This window comes from Dendrobium catenatum, unplaced genomic scaffold (genome assembly GCF_001605985.2).
Source record: "Dendrobium catenatum unplaced genomic scaffold, ASM160598v2 fragScaff_scaffold_1567, whole genome shotgun sequence".
NCBI classification, from domain to species: domain Eukaryota; kingdom Viridiplantae; phylum Streptophyta; class Magnoliopsida; order Asparagales; family Orchidaceae; genus Dendrobium; species Dendrobium catenatum.
The window spans coordinates 433,650-456,474 of NW_021320029.1; the positions used below are offsets into that span (position 1 = coordinate 433,650).

General features: G+C 36.6%; 1 protein-coding gene across 1 annotated transcript; it reads left to right on the top strand.

The window, feature by feature from the left end:
• The first annotated feature begins 11,183 nt into the window (after nucleotides 1–11,183).
• Nucleotides 11,184–22,390, top strand: LOC110102892. Its single transcript, XM_020831401.2, has 2 exons — nucleotides 11,184–11,619; nucleotides 21,145–22,390. Exons 1-2 carry the CDS (start codon nucleotides 11,517–11,519, stop codon nucleotides 22,032–22,034), a joined length of 993 nt encoding a protein of 330 aa, XP_020687060.1. The 5' UTR covers nucleotides 11,184–11,516; the 3' UTR covers nucleotides 22,035–22,390.
• The last annotated feature ends 435 nt before the right edge of the window (nucleotides 22,391–22,825 follow it).

Here is a 22,825-nt window from a genome sequence, read left to right on the forward strand (position 1 = left end):
AAATCAATGCAAAGACACCAAAACCTGAAGATCGGATCAATTCCTATCTTCTGCTCCTTGCCCTGACCTGAAAATATCAAACCACATATAATGAGCTTTACAAAGCCCAGCAGGTCACCTAATACCTATAACTGAAAATCAAAGCACGGCTATGCTATCAATATGCATGTCAGTCAATCAAATCATATCAGTCAATGGTCAATGAATCTATGCAATACGGAAATTCAAGTCAATAAAACCAGTCAATGCAGCGGTAGAACGAAATCAAAAAATCAACTCATAAATACCATGTCAATCTCGAGAGAAATCCGTGCAACAATAGGAAATCAATCAATCCGTCAAATCAATCGCTATCCAATCAAATCAATCTATTCAATGAAATCAAACGAGGAAAGCAGTACGATAAATCTCAATCTATTCTAACAGTGAATCCATGCAGCAATCAATACGGTGCAGAAACAATAAATCTATATGCGAACAATAAATCCATAGACAGTAGTAACAATGAATCTATAAGCAGAAATCAATGAATCTATAGGCAACAGTATCAATGATTCTATACTATTCATGTCCATGCTATCAATGCAATATCTATCCATTCATTTCTATATCAATGCTCAATGTCGATGCACAGCAATCAATCAGTGAAATCAATGAAATCGTACGAACTAGTAAAATCCAATCAAAGTCGATAAAGTAGAAATCGATAAAACAACGAATCCATAAAGCAATACAGTAACATGCAATTCAATTACTATAATACTGGACAAGTATAAATCAACTGGCTTATGTTGCTGTTGTAGAATCCATATTGCTGTTGTAGATATCAATACATTGGTTCTATCAATAAGAGTCGTCACTCTTTTCGCCCGTCGGCATTTCTATAAACTCCTTATGACTCCCATCGTTATATCAAATGATCAATGGTTTAAAGGAAAGCCCGTCGGCCACCATCCTGTACTGGTCAATATCAATCTCCAACCAAGTTCAACCAGGTTATACGTGTTTCCCAGTATCAATAATCAATCAATAATCAGTTTCAATAATCAATATTAAAAGTAAAAAACTATACAACAAAATATCAATAATAATAAGCACAATCAATTTAATCAATAATCTAGTCAAAAATCACAAAGGGGCCAAAATTCCGAACAATCTACAAAATCGGGCAGCGTAAAGGCAGTCATCAATTTCCAGAAACATCCTGCAAGCACATTTCCAATTTCTCAAATTAACAGTAGAATATCTATACATCAATACAAGACTATTGTCCTATAGAATCAAATCAAATCAAGTCCTGATATTTTCTATTCGATTAAAATCGCGTAGAATCAATTCCGACCGGTAAATCTTCGTAGAAAATAGTCAAATCGTGTACAATAGTCATATCTATAACACAAAAGTGTGCGGTGAAAGTTGTGGTCAATAATAAATGTCGAAAGTCGACACAACGAAACACAAAACAGATCACAACTCGGTCAAAACTCAATATCTTTGAAAAAAAGAAATAGGGTTCGGAGTCCTTACCACGAGATCTCACTTTCCAACAGCAGGCGTCGGACGAAAAGCGCTCCGCGGCCTCCAAAACCAGGTTTACTCTTTTCCCTTTCTCTTTCTCTCTCCTCAAAATATCTTATTTTTTATAAAATGATTTCTCTCTCTCCTCAAAACGATCTCATTCTCATATATCATTTGTCTGATCGGCCCGGCCGATCGCCAATCGTCCCGGGACGATCAGACCAGAAAAATCGTCCTGGACGGTTCCCAGAACTATCTGCATGTGAGACCTTCGTCCTTGCGTGCTGTAGCTGCTGGGAAAAGTGAATTTTCCCAGGATCGTCCGGGCCGATTGGAGATCGTCAGGCCGATCTGCACTGTAGAAAATATCGTCCTGAGTAAAGTTCTGGGAGTCATCAAGGACGATCAATTTGGTCTGATCGTCCCGGGACGATGTGACGATGGCGCCGGCCGATCCCACTAATGATAAAGAGAAATGAGCTCGTTTGAGGAGAGAGAAACATTTTTATAAATCAGATATTTTGAGGAGAGAGAAAGGGCGGAAAAGCAAAGGAAGAAGTCCGATTTCGGGGTCCGCGGAGCAATTTTCGTCGTTCGTTGCTGTGGATATTTTTTGTTTGTCTCGCTTAGAGAGATTCCGAACCCTACTTCTGTTTTCAAGGTTTTTGAGATTTTGCGAAATGGTGCTCAGATTTGTGTTTTTGTAAGCGATTTTCGTACCCGGTTTGGTACTGGCAAAGATTTCACCGCGTAACTTTTGGTATGTTGTAGACGTGATATTCTGCACGTTTTTGATTATTTTCTGGCGGATTTCGTCCGTCTGTTTGGTTCTGCGGAGTTATTTGACTGCAATTATTATGATGTTCCGAACGTGTTTTGAGCAGTAGAAGAATAGTCTTAGAATATTGCTGTGCACGTTCTGTATTAATTTGGTGAATTGTAATTTTTGGAGATTTTTGTGTAAATTTGACCGACTGCGTTACTCTGCCGATTTTCGTACGATTTCTGATTTGGTTGAAATTGATAGATTGAATTGATATGCGTATAACTATTGATATGATCGTCTTCGTTTTCTTTCTTATTGATTATTGCATCGATTATTGGCATTGACTGATTGATTCCTGAAAGATAAGTGGGAACCTGGTTGAACGTTGGTTGAAGTAGATATTTGACTGTACAGGATGGTGGGCCGACGGGCTTTCCTTTAAATCATAGACCATAGATCATCGATATAACGATTGGGAGTTATAGAGGATTTTATATGCCGACGGGCGGCCGACGGGAAAAAGAGTGACGACTCTTCTTGATAGAACCAACGTGCGGATATCTACAACAGCAATACGGATTCTACAACAGCACTATTGATAATAGCCAGTTTACCTGGTTGATCATAGCTATGTTTGTGCTTGTCGAGTAAGACCATGGAATGATTGCATCGTATGGTTTCCTGTTATGCATTGATTTATTGATTCGAATTGATTCTATCGTCGGATTCATTGATTCAATGTGATTGATTTCATTGATTGATCATCGAGCATTGATACTACTATTGATTATTGATTATTGATCATGATATTGATATGGATCATGGACGCATAGATTCATAGATATTGATACCATTGATGCTTCATGCATCGATTTGACTTGCTGCTGCTATTGATTTATCGTACGGATTCCATTGTTTAGATTGAGTGATCGATTTGACGGATTTAAATTGATTTATCGTATTGCTTTCCGATTGATTTTCTCGACTTGATTGATTCATAGATATCGGCACTAATATGATATGGATCATGCGTATTGAGTCATAGAGATTGACACTGATATTGATATAGATTGTATTGATTCACCGCGACCGATATTGATATGGATTCTGTGTATTGATAGATATCGACAGCGACATGAATAAGATGTATTCCGATGATAGATACTAGGTATCGACATTGATATAGAGTAAATATTGATATATGAATATTATGATACGACATATCCTGATAGGTATGATATACTGATACATTGATTCGTCGTGCGTACATTGACGTCCTGCCGTTTATCGATGGATTGATTGATGCGTATGGATTTTGATTTATCGTAGAATTGATTTCTTTGATTTCTAATTGGCTCTGATGATTTCATTGATTTGATTATGATTTTCAATGATCTTTCGCCGTACTGGATTCGATTGTTTATTGGGACTTGAGCTGATTTGAATAATGACTGGAAGTGCTTTATTGATTGAGATGATTCCCTACTGTAGCACGTACGTCGTCATTATTGAATCCGTCGTAGTGTCATTGAACATAATGGATTGACTGTTGCAAGAGTACGTTCTGACACGAGTCAGTATTGATTGATTTGATATAAGATTGCTATGGACGAAATAGAATATCAATGATAAGATATATAAATAGATGCAATAAATGACTAGACGACACGACTGATTGAACGTAAATTGATGACAGAAAAGGGCTACGATAAATAAGATATTGACTGAGAGCACTTATTGATTGATAGATGTGACGTTTCTTTGCGCCGTATGACTATTGAGTATTGATGATTCGCTTTGATTTGATTCCGTACTCTGCATAGATTCATTGATCATAGCTGACTTGACTCGATGACCTGCATATTGTTTCGATCGTCTTGATTTCAGTTGTAGGCTTGGTGACCTTGCTGGGTCTTGTAAGCTCATTATAGTTTAAGATTTCAGGTGCAGGGCCTCCAGTCTGAAGATCTTTTCGGTCGAGTTCAGCTTTTTGTTTTGTAGCCTTGGGTGGGCTTTTCTTTTGTACCTGTGTGGCTAGTGTAGTTATTTCTTTTGGACTCTCTTTTGTTTGTACTCTGTTGTACTATAAGTGAATGATATGTATCCGCTGCTGTTCTTTTCTGTAATGTAATATCTCTGGCTCTGGATGTATAATATGATACGAATAACGGATGAAGAAAAGGAAAAAGAAGAAAAAAAAGAAAATAGAATGATCGATCAGATGAATCTTTCGCTACAACGGATCTTGGGTCGTTAACTCAGGCCGATATTTCTACAGTGCCGATCGGCCTGGACATCTAAATCGTCCTGGACGATCCTGAGAGAAAAACCCAAATCAGAGAGGAACAGTAAGGGAACGAGGGTCTCACAGCGGGGAGGGGGAGCGCGAGAGGAGCATGCACGCGGCAGCTCGGCGCGGGCGCGGGCTAGCAGGTGAGCCACGGGGGCTAAGGGCGGGCAGGGCGTGGACGGCACGCGGGCAGCCGAGGCAGGTTCGCGAGCATCGGGGCAAATGGAGAGCTCATTTTAAACGGGTTTGCGGGTTGACCAGCAACCCATGGGTCACCAAACCCGAACCGTTTTCAAATGGGTCGAATTCTGGATCCGAACCCGACCGTGTTCATGAAATTCGGCGCGGTCAAACCGAAAATTTCAGGTCGAGTTTGAGTCGGTGTTTTTGTGTCGTGTCAAATATTGACCACCCCTAACTGAGTCAGAGGAGTTGTAAGATCAAAATAATAAATGCAAATAACATGACAAAGAAAGGCGAAAAGGAAATTAAAAGTCGTGTTTGAGTCGCGAGTTCGGAGAGAGAGACAAGGGAAAATGAAGTAGCATTTGTGTGAGAAAGCAAGACATGGGAGCGGTCTTCATTTGGGCCTGTGATATGAGAAACAATTATACGTCCTCCGACCTTACGTAAGGTACGTTCGCCGCCAATAACAGTCGCCACGTGCTCTTACTCTTTACCGCGCGGCCCGACACTTGACCCGGAGGCGAACCCGGAATGCTATGTTCGCGAGCGTAGCACGATGGCAGCGCGGCACGAGGGTTCGGCAGCGAGCGTGGCACGCGACAGTGCGGCAGCGGGTGCGCGGGGCAGTGGGGCAGCATCGGGCTTGGGCAACGGATAGCGCGGGCTGGGGCAGCCGGCAGTGGACGGGAATCCAAAATTTTTAAATTAAATGGGTTTTCGGGTTGACCCGGCGGGTTGCCAAGTTAACCCGAACCCGACCAAAAAATGGGTCGAATCTGCGAACTCGAACTCAACCCGTTTTTCAAACGGGTCGGATTTCGAGTTGTGTCAAATATTAACAGCCCTATCTCCTCATCCCTACTTAAAGCACTTCCCCAAAACCAAAACCTTTTGGACATAAGGTTAATCATGCATGTTGCTTCACCTTCATCAAGAACAAGCCACTTGACTAGCATAAGCTTCTCAATATCTAATCTCAAAGACTAAAGCATTTAAATTCTCCATCGTGAATGGTGAGAATACCATTTATTGTATACTAGTTGAATATATTATAATTAAGTGTTCTTTTTATGAATCTCTTCTCATTGTGATGAAAAAAAATAATAATAATTTGAATGCTAAAAGATAATCTTGATTTTTTTAGTATTATTAAGGATGTCTTTCTATCCATTTTTTTTTTCATAGAAGATTATGATATTGTTTGGAATGGGATTCATACTTCATAAATGGTAAATCTTTATTTTTTAAAAAATGAACTTGAAAATCTCTGCCAAACAATAATGATTTTTAAAATATATTGATTTGAGTCAAATTTTTAAAGTTCCTTATACATTGTCAAAATGAAGGTTTATCTAAGGTGACTAGTAAGATTGATATTCAATTAGTTAATCGTAACATCACAACTAAAAAATATCTTGATTACACATACTCAGAAGATACTGCTTTTTACCTTATCTACTCCACTATGCCTTTCCTTTTCCCTAAAATATAAAAAAGAATAGAATGAGCACAACTAGCCCAGTAGACTTATCTTTATAGGCAATCACAAATATTAATATCCAAATTCAAATATAACAATAACAACATCATCATCAAGCCTTTATCCCACTATGTGGGGTCTGCTACATAAATCATTTTTCTCTATTACCTCTTGTTAAGAGTTAAATTCTCATTTAAATATAATAAGAAAGGTCATTTCTAATATTTTCTAACAAGTCTTTTTAGGTCTACCTCTATATTTCTTAACATAAGTCAAATCTAATGCATCTACTTTCCTAACCGAGTCATCGGAAGGTTGTCATTTTATGTGACAATATCCAAATTCAAATATTAAATAAAAAATGATTTAAAAAGCATAATGATTCGTAAAGAATAATTAAAGTGTAAAAAAAACATGCATTGCTAGGATTTTAGTGTATATTTAGTTTCATCGTTATCACTTCTACTTATACATCAATTATCATAGAGATTTCCATATACATTATAGACACTTATCTTTCACTTTCTTTAACGTCCCCTTTTCATTAGAATTCATACAAAAAATATATAGAAATTTAGAGTTTACTAATACTTAATTTAGAAAATTACTTAAATTTTACTCGTTAGAGTACTAGCATATGCAATACAATAATTATACTACATGTGCTTATAACTCTACGTCTACTTATGCCTCCCTTTATCTCTCACACATACATATAGAAAATGGGGCCATAATCATAATAGAATCATGCCACATAATCTCTTCACCTGCTTTCAAGAAATGGAGCCAAAATCCCTCCCATATCCACACTAGGTAGATGATGTTATAATAGAACATATTGGGTCATTGTAACATACCAAATAATGCACTTTTTCATATATCATAACATCTCTAATGTTATGTCATACATTCATGTCTGCAACATCAACCAATTTATGATCTCACTATAATATTTCAATATTGTATGAATTGCAAGAATCATCAATAACATTATACTCAATGGATTTTTCCCTTTAAATTTCTAAATTCAAGGTAATATTCACATGAACATTTTAAAATTTGTGTATAACTATAATAATGCCACGTCATCTCACCATTCTGACTTCTTTGATTCATAAAGGTAAATATAGGATTTTTTCAGCTTTATGTACAATCGCCTTGTTGAATCAGAGAATTTAGAGTGGTGGAGCAGCGAATTATGCATCTTATTGCTTTGAAATGGATGTGGTATCATTATCATTTGATAGGGTTTTTAATAATAATAATTGAATAGTTGTCTTCCCTAATCTCTTATATAAAACTTTTGCCTTTTTAACCCAATCACTCTGCTTTGGTCATGCATAAGATAAACTTTATGTCATCAAATACAAAATTCTTTTTAAATTTTTTTGGTCATGGCTGGTATAAGCACTCTTAATTATTTTTTGTTTGTTGGGCTTCATTTGACTTTAGAGAATCAATTTTTGTTCTTTACTATAACATTAAGGCCATGAAGCTAATTAACTTTGAAGGCCTATTCCTAGAATAATGCTAGCTTAACGTTGAGAAACAAACTAGAGTTTTTAAAAGTTTAGAATAAGATCTTAATAGACAATCTTTTTCTCTCTAGGACAAAAACATCTCGCAGTGTAATATGGCTTCTTAGGGGGGTGGGGACTGTCACAACTCAACCCGACCAGGACGGATCCTATCGTGTTGAGTTGCGACGAGCGAACCCCCATGATCTAGTTTTGGAATTGCTTTTCAGAATTTCTTCCCATATTCTTTCACAATACAGAACCACAGAGCTACTAAAAACTTTCAAATACAAAAAACTCATCCACAAAATATTTCTTTCATTCATTAAAATAATCATATATATTATAGTACATTGCTACAAACAGAAAGTACAAAACTAAAAATTTAACCAGTCATGACTGTACAAAAATCAAAAGTATAAAAATACCTATAACTTCAGATCAGATCCTGAACGGCTAGTCCACAACTTCCTTCTTTTTCCTAGATCCTGAAAACCATGAATAAAACTACAGTGAGCTCACAGCTCAGCAAGATCACACTAGCGATCTAAATTCCAGACACTCTCATTTCAAAATACTTTATAGAAGATTTAAAAATAGTTTATTGCAGACCAAATAATTACTGAACTGAAAATTATAAAACAAAGATTCATAACAATTCATTCACTAATTCAGATAACCTTGCATAATTCATATATTCGTACAGAAATCAAACAAATCAGATAATAGATATCCTTATAAAACAGATGAATCAAATAACATATACAAAAAAATTGAATAAAATTCATATAACAGAATCGTTCAAATCACAATCCAGATTACATATTAGATCAAATTTCAAATCATATTTCAGATCATATTTCAGATCAGATTTCCCGGATCTAGATATAATCTCAAAGGATTCTGACCTCTTATGACTCCCTTCCCTAACACAGACAGAATCTCAAAGGATTCTGACCCCTTATGCCTCCCTTTTGTGCTTACAACACAAAAACATATCATATATACAAAATTATCATATCATATTTTATTTTCATATTCCTAGATCCAGACAGAATCTCAAAGGATTCCGACCCCTTAAAACTCCTAACATATATCATTCAATCACATATGCACATCAAACATCACATCATAACAAATACGGAGTGAATGATTCAGATAGCCGTACAAAATTCATATATTTGTACAGAAATCAGACAAATTAGATGACATATATCCTTACAAAATAGATGAATCAAATAACATATACATAAAATCTGAATAAAATTCATATAACATAATCATTCAAATCATAATCCAAATCACATGTCAAATCAAATTTTAGATCATATTTCAGATCAGATTTCTCAGACCCAGATAAAATCTCAAAGGATTCTGACCCCTTATGCCTCCCTTCCCTGACATAGATAGAATCTCAAAGGATTCTAACCCCTTATGTCTCCCTTTGTGCTTACAACATCAGAATATACTAGGTATATAGAATTATCATATCTGATTTCATTTTCATATTTCTAGACCCAGATAGAATCTCAAAGTATTCTGACCCCTTATAACTCCTAACAGATATCATTTAATCATATATGCACATCAAAACATCACATCATAACAAATACGGAGTAATTGAGTACATATTAGAATTTCACCTTTTTCATATAGCAACATACAACAGAAAAGGCAACGAATAAAAAATGCACCATTTCAAAAAATTATCAAATTACCAGAGATCGTATAAAACAATATTTCAAAGCTTTTATTGTACTGAAGCACTATTTTTAGACATCCAGATAATTTTCTATTCGATAAAACCCCAAATATTTCAAAATACCTGGTGAAAAATTTCCAGAAAATATTCAAAACGTGCAAATTCATAATCTCTACAACATACCAAAAGTTACGAGATAAAAGTTCTACCGGTGCAAAATTATACCCGTTTTCGCTAACGGAAACAAATTTTTAATCGGAATATTCGTCAAAACTAACATTTCTGAAATTTGAGATTAACATAATGTGCCTTACCTCGAGTCGATCAACTTCCTCAACTGCGATGACAGACGAAAACGGACAGAAGTTACCCAAAATGTGGATTTTGTCTTCTTCTCCTTCTCTTTCTCTCTCCAGCCTTTTCTCTCTCTTCAAAATCGAACAAATGAGGCATTTAATGGGTTGAGATATTTCAGATGATACGGATGATATTTTTCGTTCGTCCCGGGACGATCTCCTCTATCCACATATCGTATGGACGATAATTGATTTTCGTTCCTAAACGATAGGCTCTGTCAAAAAAATTTGTTCAGTTCGTACTGATGATTCGTACAGATGGTTCGTACAGACTAACATGCACCATGTTTAGTTTGTACAGACGGTTGGTACAGACTAATCTGCACCAAAAATCTTAAAATTCAAGGGTTCTCACAGGGACATATAAGGAAGGTTTGCGGTAGGTTGGCTAACCTGGCTCAAACTGCTTGATTGATGGTAGGTTGGATTATATGAACCATCTAGTTGATGGTTAAAAGTACCAAGCAGTGAGCCCTAATCAGTATAAATTAGCCAGTTACAACTCCTAAACGAGGCAAAAAATTATTGGCTCAAAACCAATAAGTTGACATGGTTTGTGGGTTTAAAGTTTTTTATCAGTGGGTTAATGACTCTAGAATCTATTGGTCCATATGTTAACATGGAGTAGCTCCGAATTGAAGTTGGTAAATATGTGTGATCATGTAGGCTAGAATAGGTGAATGCATTCACTAACATGTAAGTGGATGATGGTTGTAATCAATACATGTGTAGATGTCGCCAACGAGTTCACAAGTGAAAGGCATGGTGGTTTGAAGAGAGGAAGGTGTTGACGAGTTGACATGATGTAGGTGCCACCTTCTAGCAAGTTGGAGTCATAGTCTAAAGGAAATATGTTGTTCTAATATGGGACACAACATTTCTCTAAAGTTGACCTGTTTACTTTACGAGATATGATAATTTTTCAAGAAGGAATAAGCAAGTTGGCTGATGACTTGCTAGCATCGTAGCTAGTAGTTAGTTGCTAGAAACTCATTGGATAATGAAAATCGATAGATATGAACATCCATTTGATGTAGTGTGGAAATTACTAGCTACCTCTTTAAAGCTCGAGGAATATTCCACTATCATAATACTATCAAACACAAAAATCATTAACAAATATATTTCCCTAACATTAAAATTTATAAAGTATAGCACGAAAAAATTGGTATAAATAGTATAAAAAAGTGATTAAAATAAGTCGTAAATATCTTGAATAGATTTTCAAATTAGTCTAATATTAATTATTCATTTATTACAATTTTTTTATTTAGATTTAAAAATTTAAAATTTTAATAAGAAAAATAAAATTTTCCCCTAAAAAATTCAAAGAGAATATTATTAGGATTTTTGGCTCACATCACCCACACATCTAACTCATTCAAAGTTAGCAAATTCCAGTGTTCGCCTCGTATTCCTTTTGTCTCTGCAACTTGTTTGAGTCGGTTCGAAATGTTTAAATCATCATAAAAAAAATTCTTTTTTCACCTTCAAATCCTCTCAGTCTCGCCTGCAAAGTCCCTTACCCTCTAAAATTTCGATCTTCGATACCTTTTCAGTTCTGTTCATTCTGTATCTTTTAAACACTGAAGAGAATTAACGATTGGAACTGTCGAGATTTTCTGTTTCTCATTATTTTGTGGAAAGATTAGAGGAGGGGGAAGGAGAGAGAGGGGTTTGGTTTGCTCTTGCCTTTGATCAATGGGGGAGTGGAGTTCTTCCCGAAGGAGAACGATGATGCATCAAAACGATTCTGGAAGGCCCACAACGACGGCTAAATACGGCGGATTGCCGCCTTCTTCTGGTAAATTTTGCTTAAGCCAGTTTCTTTCTTTTTCCCCTTCCGCTAAACTCTTCTTCTTTCTGTGGCTTTCCGGTTCATTGATAGGGTTTTCTGTTCCTGCTTACATTTCTCAATTTTTGTTGGTTTCTATTAGTCGGGGGTTTGTGAATTTTGTATTGTTCTGCTTCCTTTTGAATGGAAAAGCAAGGTTTTGTACCATGTTGTGATCTGTTGAAACCTTCGTTGTGTTTATGGTTTCTTGTTTCTTATATTTGTTCTGTAGTTTTTTTTCATTTGTGGGAAAAAAACTATAATCAGCGGGTTTAGTATTAGTTTTGTTTGCCTTGTTTGCTAGTAGCAAGTAGCAACCATGTTCTGACTGTTATCTGAGATGTTCTTTTCTTAACCAGGAGGAAATTCTGGCGTTGACAGTCTTTTTAGATTCTTTGAGCAGCTTTTACAATTTTGGTATTTTTTATGCTCTTTCTAATCCTACATTGTCTCCTTTTTTTTAACTTTATCTACTTTATCAATGAGGTTTATCTTCAGTGTTCCCCTTTTTTTTCTATGCATTACCGATTTATCTTAAAATTGCAGATTTGCTTAATATATATTCACACTACAATTTGTTTTTTTTTTTAATTGGCCAGATACCTCTTTTGATACTTGGTGCTATTTGGCTACAAGTAGGTTCTCAAGTGGGACATAGCAAATCCTATAAATCCAAAGTTTTTGTATCTTGAGAGGATTAAAACATGAAAATTGTTTGGCATGACAAATGTTAAATCTTGCCAAATACTTTTACATTGTTTCGTGATTTGTTTCTGGATTTAGGATTTATGAGAGCGCGAGATCATTAAACCTATGAAATGTGGGATTTAACCAATAATGGGGTTGAAATGGGATTCAATGGAACAATGAAATTAAATTTACCCAAAATTATCTTTCTTAGGATTTAAGTTAAATATTTCTTAAATCCTGGCTATAATTGGATACCAAACAACCCCTACAAGCGCCTAGATTTTTGAGCTAGTATGTTTTCATGATGTTTTATTTATATCATGGTTTTATTTCAGGATTTTCCTAGCTGTTTGCTAGTGTATGAGCTGATAATTCTTCATGAAGTGTTTATTGGAACTGGTGATTAATGATCAATAGGCTTCAACTACATAAGAGTGAAACTCTGAAGCTAATGTGAGATATGCTCCAACTTTGCTAAATTTGAGAAAGGTTTATTAGGCTATGACAGGTGTTTGGTGGGTTGAATTTGTTTCAAGCTCCAACTCTGAAGCTAATGCTTTATTTACATTAACATGTTAATATTTACACGACATACATATGAACTTATATATGTTGATGTAGATTAGGAACCGCCGCAGCTAGCAAGGTATTTTAGGTGCAATAATACTTTTTTCCTAATTTGCATTTCTCTCAGGGCATTTGGTTATTTGAAGTTAGAAAACATATTGAAAAAACAATGTATTAGTTGATTCCATCATTTGGTTTGGATGTAATTACAAATTAGAATTGGTGCTTAAGAGTCCAACAATCCTAATGAAAGGGGTTGACCATTCCTCAGGATGCATAATTCAAACTAAGCTGCAAAATGGCTTGTGAAGTGGAATCAAGCAATCGAATCTCAACCAAACCTAATATTTGTCTAGTTACGCATAGAAGTGTTGCAAGACATTTATTCAAATCCCTTGCTCATATTTAGGATATTATTATTAATTTTTAGGAATTTGTTTTATTTCCCTGGAGTTTGCTAATATTTAGAATTTTTTAAAGGAAATTGCTATTATTTTTAGCAGTTCGTTGCTATTTTCAAGTACAATTTTCTATTTTATGTTTGACTTAGAATTTGAATATATATATATATATATATATATATACTAATATAATATATATATATTTTAAATTAATCTATTTGATATGAAATACTTGAGTTCGCAAGTAACCTAACAAAACCGGCGAACAACAGCAGCCAAATGGCTGTCCACAGCAGGAAAACAACAGAAATCTGCTGTTTACAGCAGAAAAACAGCACTTGTCCGGAAAATTGAGAGAAAACTCAAAAAAAGCTTGTATTTCACTAGGAGAAGAAGAAAAACAGCAAGATAACAATTGATACTCAATTCGAGAGGAGGATCGATCTCTCCAAAATTTCTAGACGCGCTAGAGAGCCAAAGAAAATCTAAATCTAAGAGATCTCAAATTTCAGCCAAATTCAAGATGCCCAAACCTAGGAAAAACAACTATTTAATGCATACAAATCAAAGGAAATCCCTAAGCAGTCCCTACATTCAAATTCCCCTCTTAATTTCCCCAAAAAAGCTTCCTATTCGGCTCCGCAAGGCAAGCGGTGCGCGCGGCCTTCCGCCAGGCGAAACAAGTCCCTGTTTCGCGACTCGGCCGGTCCCGTGCGGACCGGCTGGACCGGTCCACTGGACCGGGTCTAACAATACTCCTCCCGAAAATCACCTTGTCCTCAAGGTGGAGATATGCTCGTGTTCGGTGAGGTGGCCATCCTTGAGGTGACTGAAAATTTCTTACTGTATTGCGGAACCAAGGGCTGCACGGAAAGAGAAACATCCCTCCCTCTTCCAATCTGATCGCATATAGCCTGTGTAGTCCACCAGATAGTCTTTCCCACCTCTTGTACGTCCCTAACCATGGTCTTAAGTGATGTGATGGCTTTGATAGCCCTGCATCTCCCCTTATGATCACCTTCCTCCTCCACCTTTAATTCCATCGTGAGTGCTCCCAATTGTCCTTGGTTTCCCCAAGGTTGGCCAACCACTTCATCCCAGGATGACATCAGTGCTTCCTAACTCTAGTGGGGAAAGTCCTCCTTTACTTGAATCCCCTGGATGGTCAACACCACACCTTTACATTTCCTGACCTTCTCCACCCTTCCCTGTACCCATCATCACCCCATAACAATCGTGTCCACCAATTTCACTCCCAATCGGTTACCGACCTGAGTGGAAATGAAATTATGGGTAGCCCCACTATCAATTAGTACATCCCTCACGGTCAGCTATCTCTTCCTTTCACTTTCATAGTGTGACTCGAAGTGAATCCCACTACTGAGTTCAGAGAGACTTCTGCCACATCCAGGTGCACCTTCTCCTCCTCTCCAGATCTGCTCCACCTCCCTCCTCGTCTTCTCGTCTTCACAGACAAGGAGAACCTGAAGAGTTCGGTCCTTGCACCTATGCCCTGGCATGTACTTCTCATCACATCTGAAGCACAACCCCTTTGTCCTCTTGCTGGCGATCTCCTTCTCTGTCAGCCTATTGAAATTTTCCCCACTCCTCCTCCTACTGCTTCTCCCGGGTGGTCTCATTACTGTTGCCTGATTCAGGCCCCTTGGGTGCTAGAAGAGGGTCGTTGTCCTGTAAGAGCCTCCTGAGTCAGTTCCTCGACCCTTCTTTCTGCTTTCTTCTGATCTTCTACCAACTGTGCCAGCTCCATAGCCTTTCCCAGGTTCCTCGCTCTAGTACATGAGTGCTGTTCGATTCTCGGGTTAGCCCTCATGAAGTTCCCTTCTAAGGCTGACTCCCGAAGATGTATCCAATCTGCCTAGCCTAAGTACTCAAACCGATCCCGATAATCTGTCACAGTCCTTTCTTGAGTCAAGGCAAAGGAATTGCTCATAGAAGTCTCCTCCCACGTCGGTTGTGAAACGCTCTAATGACAGCAATCCCTTGGAACTCTCTCCGTCCGAAATGGGCTCTCTTTCTGTCACGCCACCTATACCATGCAGAGCTTTCCCCTTCCAGAACACAGACCCCGCATGCAATTTTTCATCTCTCTGTCACCCGTTGACAAGCGATAGTACGCTCCACTGTTATAGATCAGCATGGCCGTCTTCACCCTAATAAGATGGGATCTTCACTTCCTCACCCATGGGTCTCTCCTTTCCACGGTATCTCCATAACCCCCATTCCTCGAAAGGAAGAAGTCCCCCAAGTGTCCCCGATCAATCCCTTTCCGACGATTATATTCGAATCTTCTTCATACTCACACTCTTCTTCCTTCGCATCATCACCTCGACGCTGAATCCTTCAATCAGCACCTTGATGATGACGTTCCTCCCTCCTTCCTTCAAAAACAGCCCTCGACGCTGAAATCCTTCTCGAATTCATGCCTCGGCGATGAATTTCTTCCCCTTCCCCTTCACATGCCAGCACCTCGAACAGCTGTATTCTTTCAAATTCAGCACCTCGGCGATTGAATTCTTCCCTCCTGCCAAATCACGCTCCGTTGGTCGTATCCCCTACTCATCTCCTCTCTAGAAAGTGGTTCTAGAGGGGGCATGTCGTTTTCCTCCTCCAGAATCTCCACCTCCAAATTTCTCCTCCCCCTCAAGGGGTTCGGATTTCCTCCCATGTCATGGTCGTCAGTGTTCTCTCGTACTTCCGATGTCGCCTGATTGGTCTTCATTTCAAGTAATTTCTTCATCATCTCTTCCATCACAGCGAACTTCCCCTCTAACCTTTCATGTTGGAGGTGATTTGATTTTGGAAATCGAAAAATCTTCCCTCCATATCGGATTTCAATTGTCCGATTTCGCCTTCCAAAACTTCCACCTTCTTTCCGGCCATCGTTCTTCTAACGGATCCCAAAAAATCTTCTTCCGGAAACGATAAACTTGCTGAAATTTCAGAATTTCAGCCGCCGGTGGTCCCAAATCGACGCTCTGATACCAATTTGATATGAAATACTTGAGTTCGCAAGTAACCTAACCAAAATCGGCGAACAAACAGCAGCCAAATGGCTGTCCACAGCAGAAAAACAGCAGAAATCTGCTGTTTACAGCAGAAAAACAGCACTTGTCCGGAGAAATCTGAGAGAAAACTTAAAGAAAAGCTTGTATTTCACTAGGAGAAGAAGAAAACAGCAAAGATACAATTGATCCTCAATTCGAGAGGAGGATCGATCTCTCCTAAATCTCTAGACGCCGCTAGAGCCCAAAGAAAATCTAAATCTAAGAGATCTCAAATTTGAGTCAAATTCAAGATGCCCAAACCCTAGGAAAAACTACTATTTAATGCATAAAAATCAAAAGGAAATCCCTAAACAGTCCCTACATTCAAATTCCCCTCTTAATTTCCCCAAAAAAAGCTTCCTATTCGGCTCCCGCAAGGCAAGCGGTGCGCGCGGCCTCCGCCCAGGCGAAACAAGTCGCCTGTTTCGCGACTCGGCCGGTCCCGTGCGGACCGGCTGGACCGGTCTAACACTATTCTATCTAGAAATATAGACAACTGACCTATATGGTAGGGTATCAAGAATTTGTGGGCAGCCTGAGAGATTTATTTTTCCTTAGTAATTAGTTTGGGAAGCATTAATCTCTCAACTTCAATTGGTGGTAAGCTAGTGACTCACCGTTCCATACTAAAATACTGTGTGACACCCCCCTACCACATGGAAGGCTTTGGGCCCCAATCTTATCCTAGGAAGTTTGAATCTTTTTTTGCACCTAAGTATGGTAAAAACTAAGGGTGACTTAGTGTTTTCAATGTGCTAATAGTACCATGATGCACAAAGCTTCTTTTTTGTTTCAATGCATAAAGATCAAAGTGTAGCATTTTTTTCTAACTATAGTGTGCATGAGTTGTACATCATATATACATATATTATGTGCATATGTTAATAGTTAATTAAACTTAAAACACACAAGTTACTGATTTTTTCAACACATATCATGACATGTTCAATAAGACAATACTTTTCAATTATTTGTATAAAATCGAAGATATAAATGCTATAAATAATGAATTTGTATAATATTACTTATAAATCAAAAATATTTTTGTGAGATTGAGTGATCAACTGGTGATCGAGAGGTAGAGGGTTGTGAAGCGAGAGGTGTGAAGATGAGATATTGATAAATATCTTTGAGAAAATCTTGTTAGCAAGAGGGTATTAGCACCAACAACAGTCTAGTGATTAACATATAAGAACTAAAAGGGTAGTAAACCGGAAAAGTAAAACCATCAAAAAGTGGTTCTCCAATCAGAGAGCGGAGAACTAATGAGCAACGATTCAATGACAATGAGAAATAATGAGAAGCAAACAATCATGCCTAGTTTTTATGAAAAATAATGATCCAAACCATAAAATCTGAAATAGTATTTTTCTCTAAAGAGGAGTTGAGTGCACATTGCTATGCCATAACATGATGAAGTGGTACGACATGCACGTGCTTTATTGCATGTTTGTGCTTTACTGGTAAGCAATGTGAAGGGTTGGCGTATTGCTTCTCTTCTAAATTGCGCTTTTAACAACACTACTTAGAATGGTAAAAATTTGAGCAACTATAAGTAATCAAGAGGCAATAGGAGTAGAAGAATCAATCACCATCCAAGGGAAAAAATAATTTCTTGAATAGAACTAACACTTGATTTTAAAAAATTGAAACATTAGGAAATATGATGAAGCAAATGATTTGACAACGAGCATCAATAACTCAAAGAAATGTGAATGATTTCTCCACAAGACATGCTATGGACCTTGAACCTGTTAAGAACATTAATGAAGAAGGTGAAGAACCACCTATTGATGGGGAAGAGTAACCACTAGATAGGCCCGACCAAGGTGGATGCAAACTAGAGGTACCTGCGTTTAATGACATAGTAGATGCTCATGAGATAGACAATTGGTTAGAGGCATTGGAAACATAATATTCATTTTATAATTATACTCTTGCACAACATATTTCTTTTTCTCAATTGAAAAATGTCATCTCAAGCACTTATGTGGAACTATGACCTGGACATAGTTTAACCGAGTAATGGAGGACAATTTCTTTCTCATCAGCATGAGGTAGTGAAATGGATTTGGGGTTTGTAGTTATGGTAGAAGTACGAGCATCTAATACTGGAGTATAATATTGAGTTTATGCAACATTCCTTTTAGCATTTTGTTGCAATAAAAGGCAACTCTTATGAAATTTATTGCAAGACTTCATGGAGGCCTTTGCAAGAAATTGAAATTGTTTGCAGTGCATACTATTGTACAGATTTGTTAAAAAGCGATAGCCAACCAAAGAAGTTGGAAGTTCTTTCAAGGCAACGGCTAGAAATATCATCTTGAAGGAGAAGGAAGTATGCCTTATTGCAAGCATTGCCTATACCAGAGCAATTCGCTAGCAAATTGTTTGAAACTGCATGCTTAAAAGTTTGCTATTCCTTAGTAATGTTCGTTATTTATAGTACAAGTACAATGTAAACTTAGCTATTCCTTTTTTCATTGATAAAGTTTTGTGTGATGTATTATCAGTGGATGTCAATCATAAGGAATCAATATTTTAAGAATTGAGATGCAATACTTTTTGAAGCAAAATCCCTATCTGAAGGATTGAGATGCAATATGCTTCTTAAAAAAAAAAACTATTTTTCTTTAATAAAGGTTAAAGATAATTTATGATTAGGAAAGCCGTATCCATATAATAATATTTGAAGCAACATCCAATTTGATAGGAGCATGGAACTTTGCTAGTTTGATCCAAAATCCTAACACTAAAATTCCTCTTATTCCACTCTATTAACCAAAATTATCGGGTTCACATCTGATAATTAAAAAAAAAAAAAAAAAAAAAAAGACGAAAGCTTTGAAGAAAGAGAATCATGAATTATCCTTTGTAGGAGCAGATGTAACTTAAAAGGACCATGCTTTAGGAGGATCCCAAAATCTTGTCAAAAAGTTTCCATGACTCCTATAACTCTAGGAGGATTCAATCAAAACCCAATGAAGGGGGTTGGCCATGCTTTAGGATGCATACTTCAAATCTTGTTAAATAATGGCTTATTAAGTGAAATCTTGGAGCAAAATATCAACCAATCTTATTCTTATGCTTTGATCTGTCAAAAATAAAAATGTTGCAAAAGATTTGTCTGAATCACTTGCATATATTTAGGATTTTAATAAATTTCCTTAATTTTAGGAATTAATTACTATTTTTTAGGAGTGAATTGGTTGATTAGATTCCCAAGCTTTGGTCAACCAAGCATAAAAATGCTGCGAATGATTTGTTTGAATCCCTTGCATATATTTAGGATTTGTATTCATTTCCTTAATTTTAGGAATTATATACTATTTTTTTGGAGTTACTAAATTCTATGTAATGTTACTTTTAATTAGTAATACCTCTTTTCATGTTGACTTAGAATTTGAATGTTTCTTGGATTATTCTTTATTTCTTCTATAAATAAGTACCTACCAGGATCTTTATAAGCAAGCAAGATGAATGAAATAATCAAATTCCTCCGTAAACTCTTTTATGTTAGTCACTTGTTTTGGTTCTCAACCGATTTACCAGCAATTATGATAGGAATAGCATCATTTAGAGCTAAAAAAAAAGCTCATTGTTTGTATTCGATCATGTTCATCTCGCTACTTTGCTTATCTTCTACTAGTTTTTTTTTACGCTCATTTCTTTAGCAAGCTAAATATGAACAATAGCTTGTTCAATTATTTTACTGGATGGTAGATTGATTATGTTTATAGATACATAAAAATATGCATTTTTATATATTTCTGCATGTATGTGTGTGTATTATGTATACCTTTTGACATGTATACTTTATAGTTTATATATGACTTTTAAGTTGGTTTTATGCTCATGAATAGTTCATATTCGGCTTAATAAGTTAAATAGCCAAATAGTTCATATTCACGTAGCAAGCATAAAAACTGATGATTTATATGAATTCCATCATTCCATATTATACTAGTTTTATCATTTTATTTTATTTTTCTTTCAACTATCATGTGTAAATTATGCCTATGCCAATGATGTTGGCTCCTTTACAAATAAGATGTGTATTTTAGTACTTCGAAAAGTCCCTTCACTCGTAACTCTTTACTACATGATTTCACCTCAGCTTAAGAAACTCCAATCCGCAGGTATGGAGTTCAGAAGTCTAATCTTAAGAAATATTTTCGACTATGTTGTTGTTTCTCTCTGTTGCCTTGCTACCATTATATTCTAGCTACTACCTAGCGTTATTGCTCATTCCCATTGGTTTTCTATTCCTGCTGGTATTCTATGCTTGCTTTTTGAGAGTGCTGCACAAATGCGGACGACTAGCTTTGGGCAGAGACTCCTGGAACCAGAGTGAGGCTCAGTTCCTCTTCGGAGTGATTTCTATCTTTATTTTTGTCTACAATTGTTTTTTTGTTTATTTTGGATATAATTGTTATCATGTTAAACACTTACTGAGTTTTCTTTTGGCGCGAACATAATTTGTTACTGAATTTCTTTGTTGTTTACTGTTTTCTGGTAGAAAGTTTAGATTTTGGGCAATTGTTAAATTGTATCGTGGAATGAATTAAGCAGGCTTGTTGTCTTTAACTTAAAAGTGATTTTTTTTTTTGGTATTTTGAGTTCTAGATGCTGCAAATTTTGGTGATTTTTGTGTTACCATTGATATAGCTTTATATTTCCCCACGATAAATAGCTGCTTTCATGCTCAGTTTTTTCTCTCTATGAGACTGCTCCAAATTGTAACCTTTTATGCTCTTCTCGTCGGGTTGCAGGCCATTCTTACCATTCAGTTCCTCCTTGGGAGATAAAATTCTGCAGTCAAATTTCTTGGACAAAATTCTGTGAAGACAAGAAACTGACCTACTTGTTTGAAAATGTGCTCAACTGGGATGACTCTGCAGGAAAAGAGTCTTTCGACAATGCAAAGGCTCGTTACTGGGCTGGAATTAATGGCCTCCACTGTGATATTCCATTGCCCAATCCAGATATGTACATTGATGTGGTTAATCAAGATACTTTTCTCGATCCTCGGCTAGTGGAAGATTTGTATAAACAGCCACCACCACCACCACTTCATAAAGAGATTCCAGACTATAACTCAATCGAAATTATACCAACTGGATGGGATGTGGAGGATCCAGCTACATCTGGAGCTACAATTCCGAAATTTATTTCTGCCGGTGATCATCATCAATCTCCGATGGAACAACCTTCACAAAGCGGTCATTCTGAGAACCAGATCCTCGAAAGTGACGCCATTGTTGAACCTGTCACAATAGTACCTACAGGATGGGGTGATGAAGATTCTGGCTCCAGCAATGCATGGGAGCTATCTGGAAGACATTCAAATGATGCTCTTTGCTATGAAAGCAGGAAGGTGGATCATAAAGATGTCAACTTTGTTAAAATGAATTATAGTTCGTGGAGTGTAGGAAGGGAGAGTTCCTGGGAGCATAACTATTACTGGAACGGCACAAAATATGGAAACTGGGGAAAGGGGAGACCTGCAGGTCGTCGATTTAGTTCCAAGCCTGCAAATTCAAGGGACAAAGGGGAATATTATCAAATGAATGGTGACTCGAGAGGTTGTAGTGGAAGGAGGAAGAACCACACAGATGAATATTATTATTGGCACGGTTGTGCTCCTGCTAATAATCACTAGAGATGAGCAGAATCAGTTGGTGTTTGGCAATGATATGAGTCTGTATGCTTCATTCCTGATGGTTTGTGCAAGACTAGGAGCCATAGGCTTCGTTTGGAACGGCTTTCTTCTTGCTTTTTAATAATTTTTTAGTACAAAAATTTTTCTATTAGAAAGCCGTTTTAAGAAGCAGTATAAAAGCTGTCCCAAACGAAACCTTAAATAGTGTTTTTTTATCATTCTAATTTTTTTTTTCTTAAATTGTTGTAGTGTAGTAAATGCAAATGATCATCTGCTTTCTGGAGACAGCAGCAGCTCAGTATAAATAAGACTAGAAATATATGTTTGTTACTTGTGTGGAAGATTGATTTCTTTCATTGCTGAGTGATGCTATTTATTATTGTTTTTTCTTAGCAAGGCAAGTGATCAAACTTCAAAGGCTGATAAATTGGAAATTAGTTATGATGGATCTTAAAAAATTTTAATTTGTTTTTAGATAGATATATAATAATAACATCAAATCTTTATCCAGTACATGGGATTTACTAAATGAATCATTTTTTTAATATTGTCTTATTAAAAGTTAAATTTTCATTTAAATTTAATAACAAATATCATTTTTAATGTTTTCTAACTTTGACTTTATCTGGGATGATTTTTTTACTGTTTTTTAAAGCAGTTTTCTAATACATCTTTTCAAATAAAGTCTAAGTCTTTTTAAGCTTATCTCTACTTTTCTTAATATAGATGGGATTTAATATAGCAATTCTTCTAATTGGGTCATAAGAAAGTTGATGCTTTATGTGACTAAA

Excerpts from the sequence above, each read along its gene's own strand:
- LOC110102892 (XM_020831401.2), top strand. The coding sequence starts at position 11,517 with ATGGGGGAGTGGAGTTCTTCCCGAAGGAGAACGATGATGCATCAAAAC. Across the intron at positions 11,620-21,144 it reads CGGATTGCCGCCTTCTTCTG|GCCATTCTTACCATTCAGTT; the intron begins GTAAATTTTGCT and ends GTCGGGTTGCAG.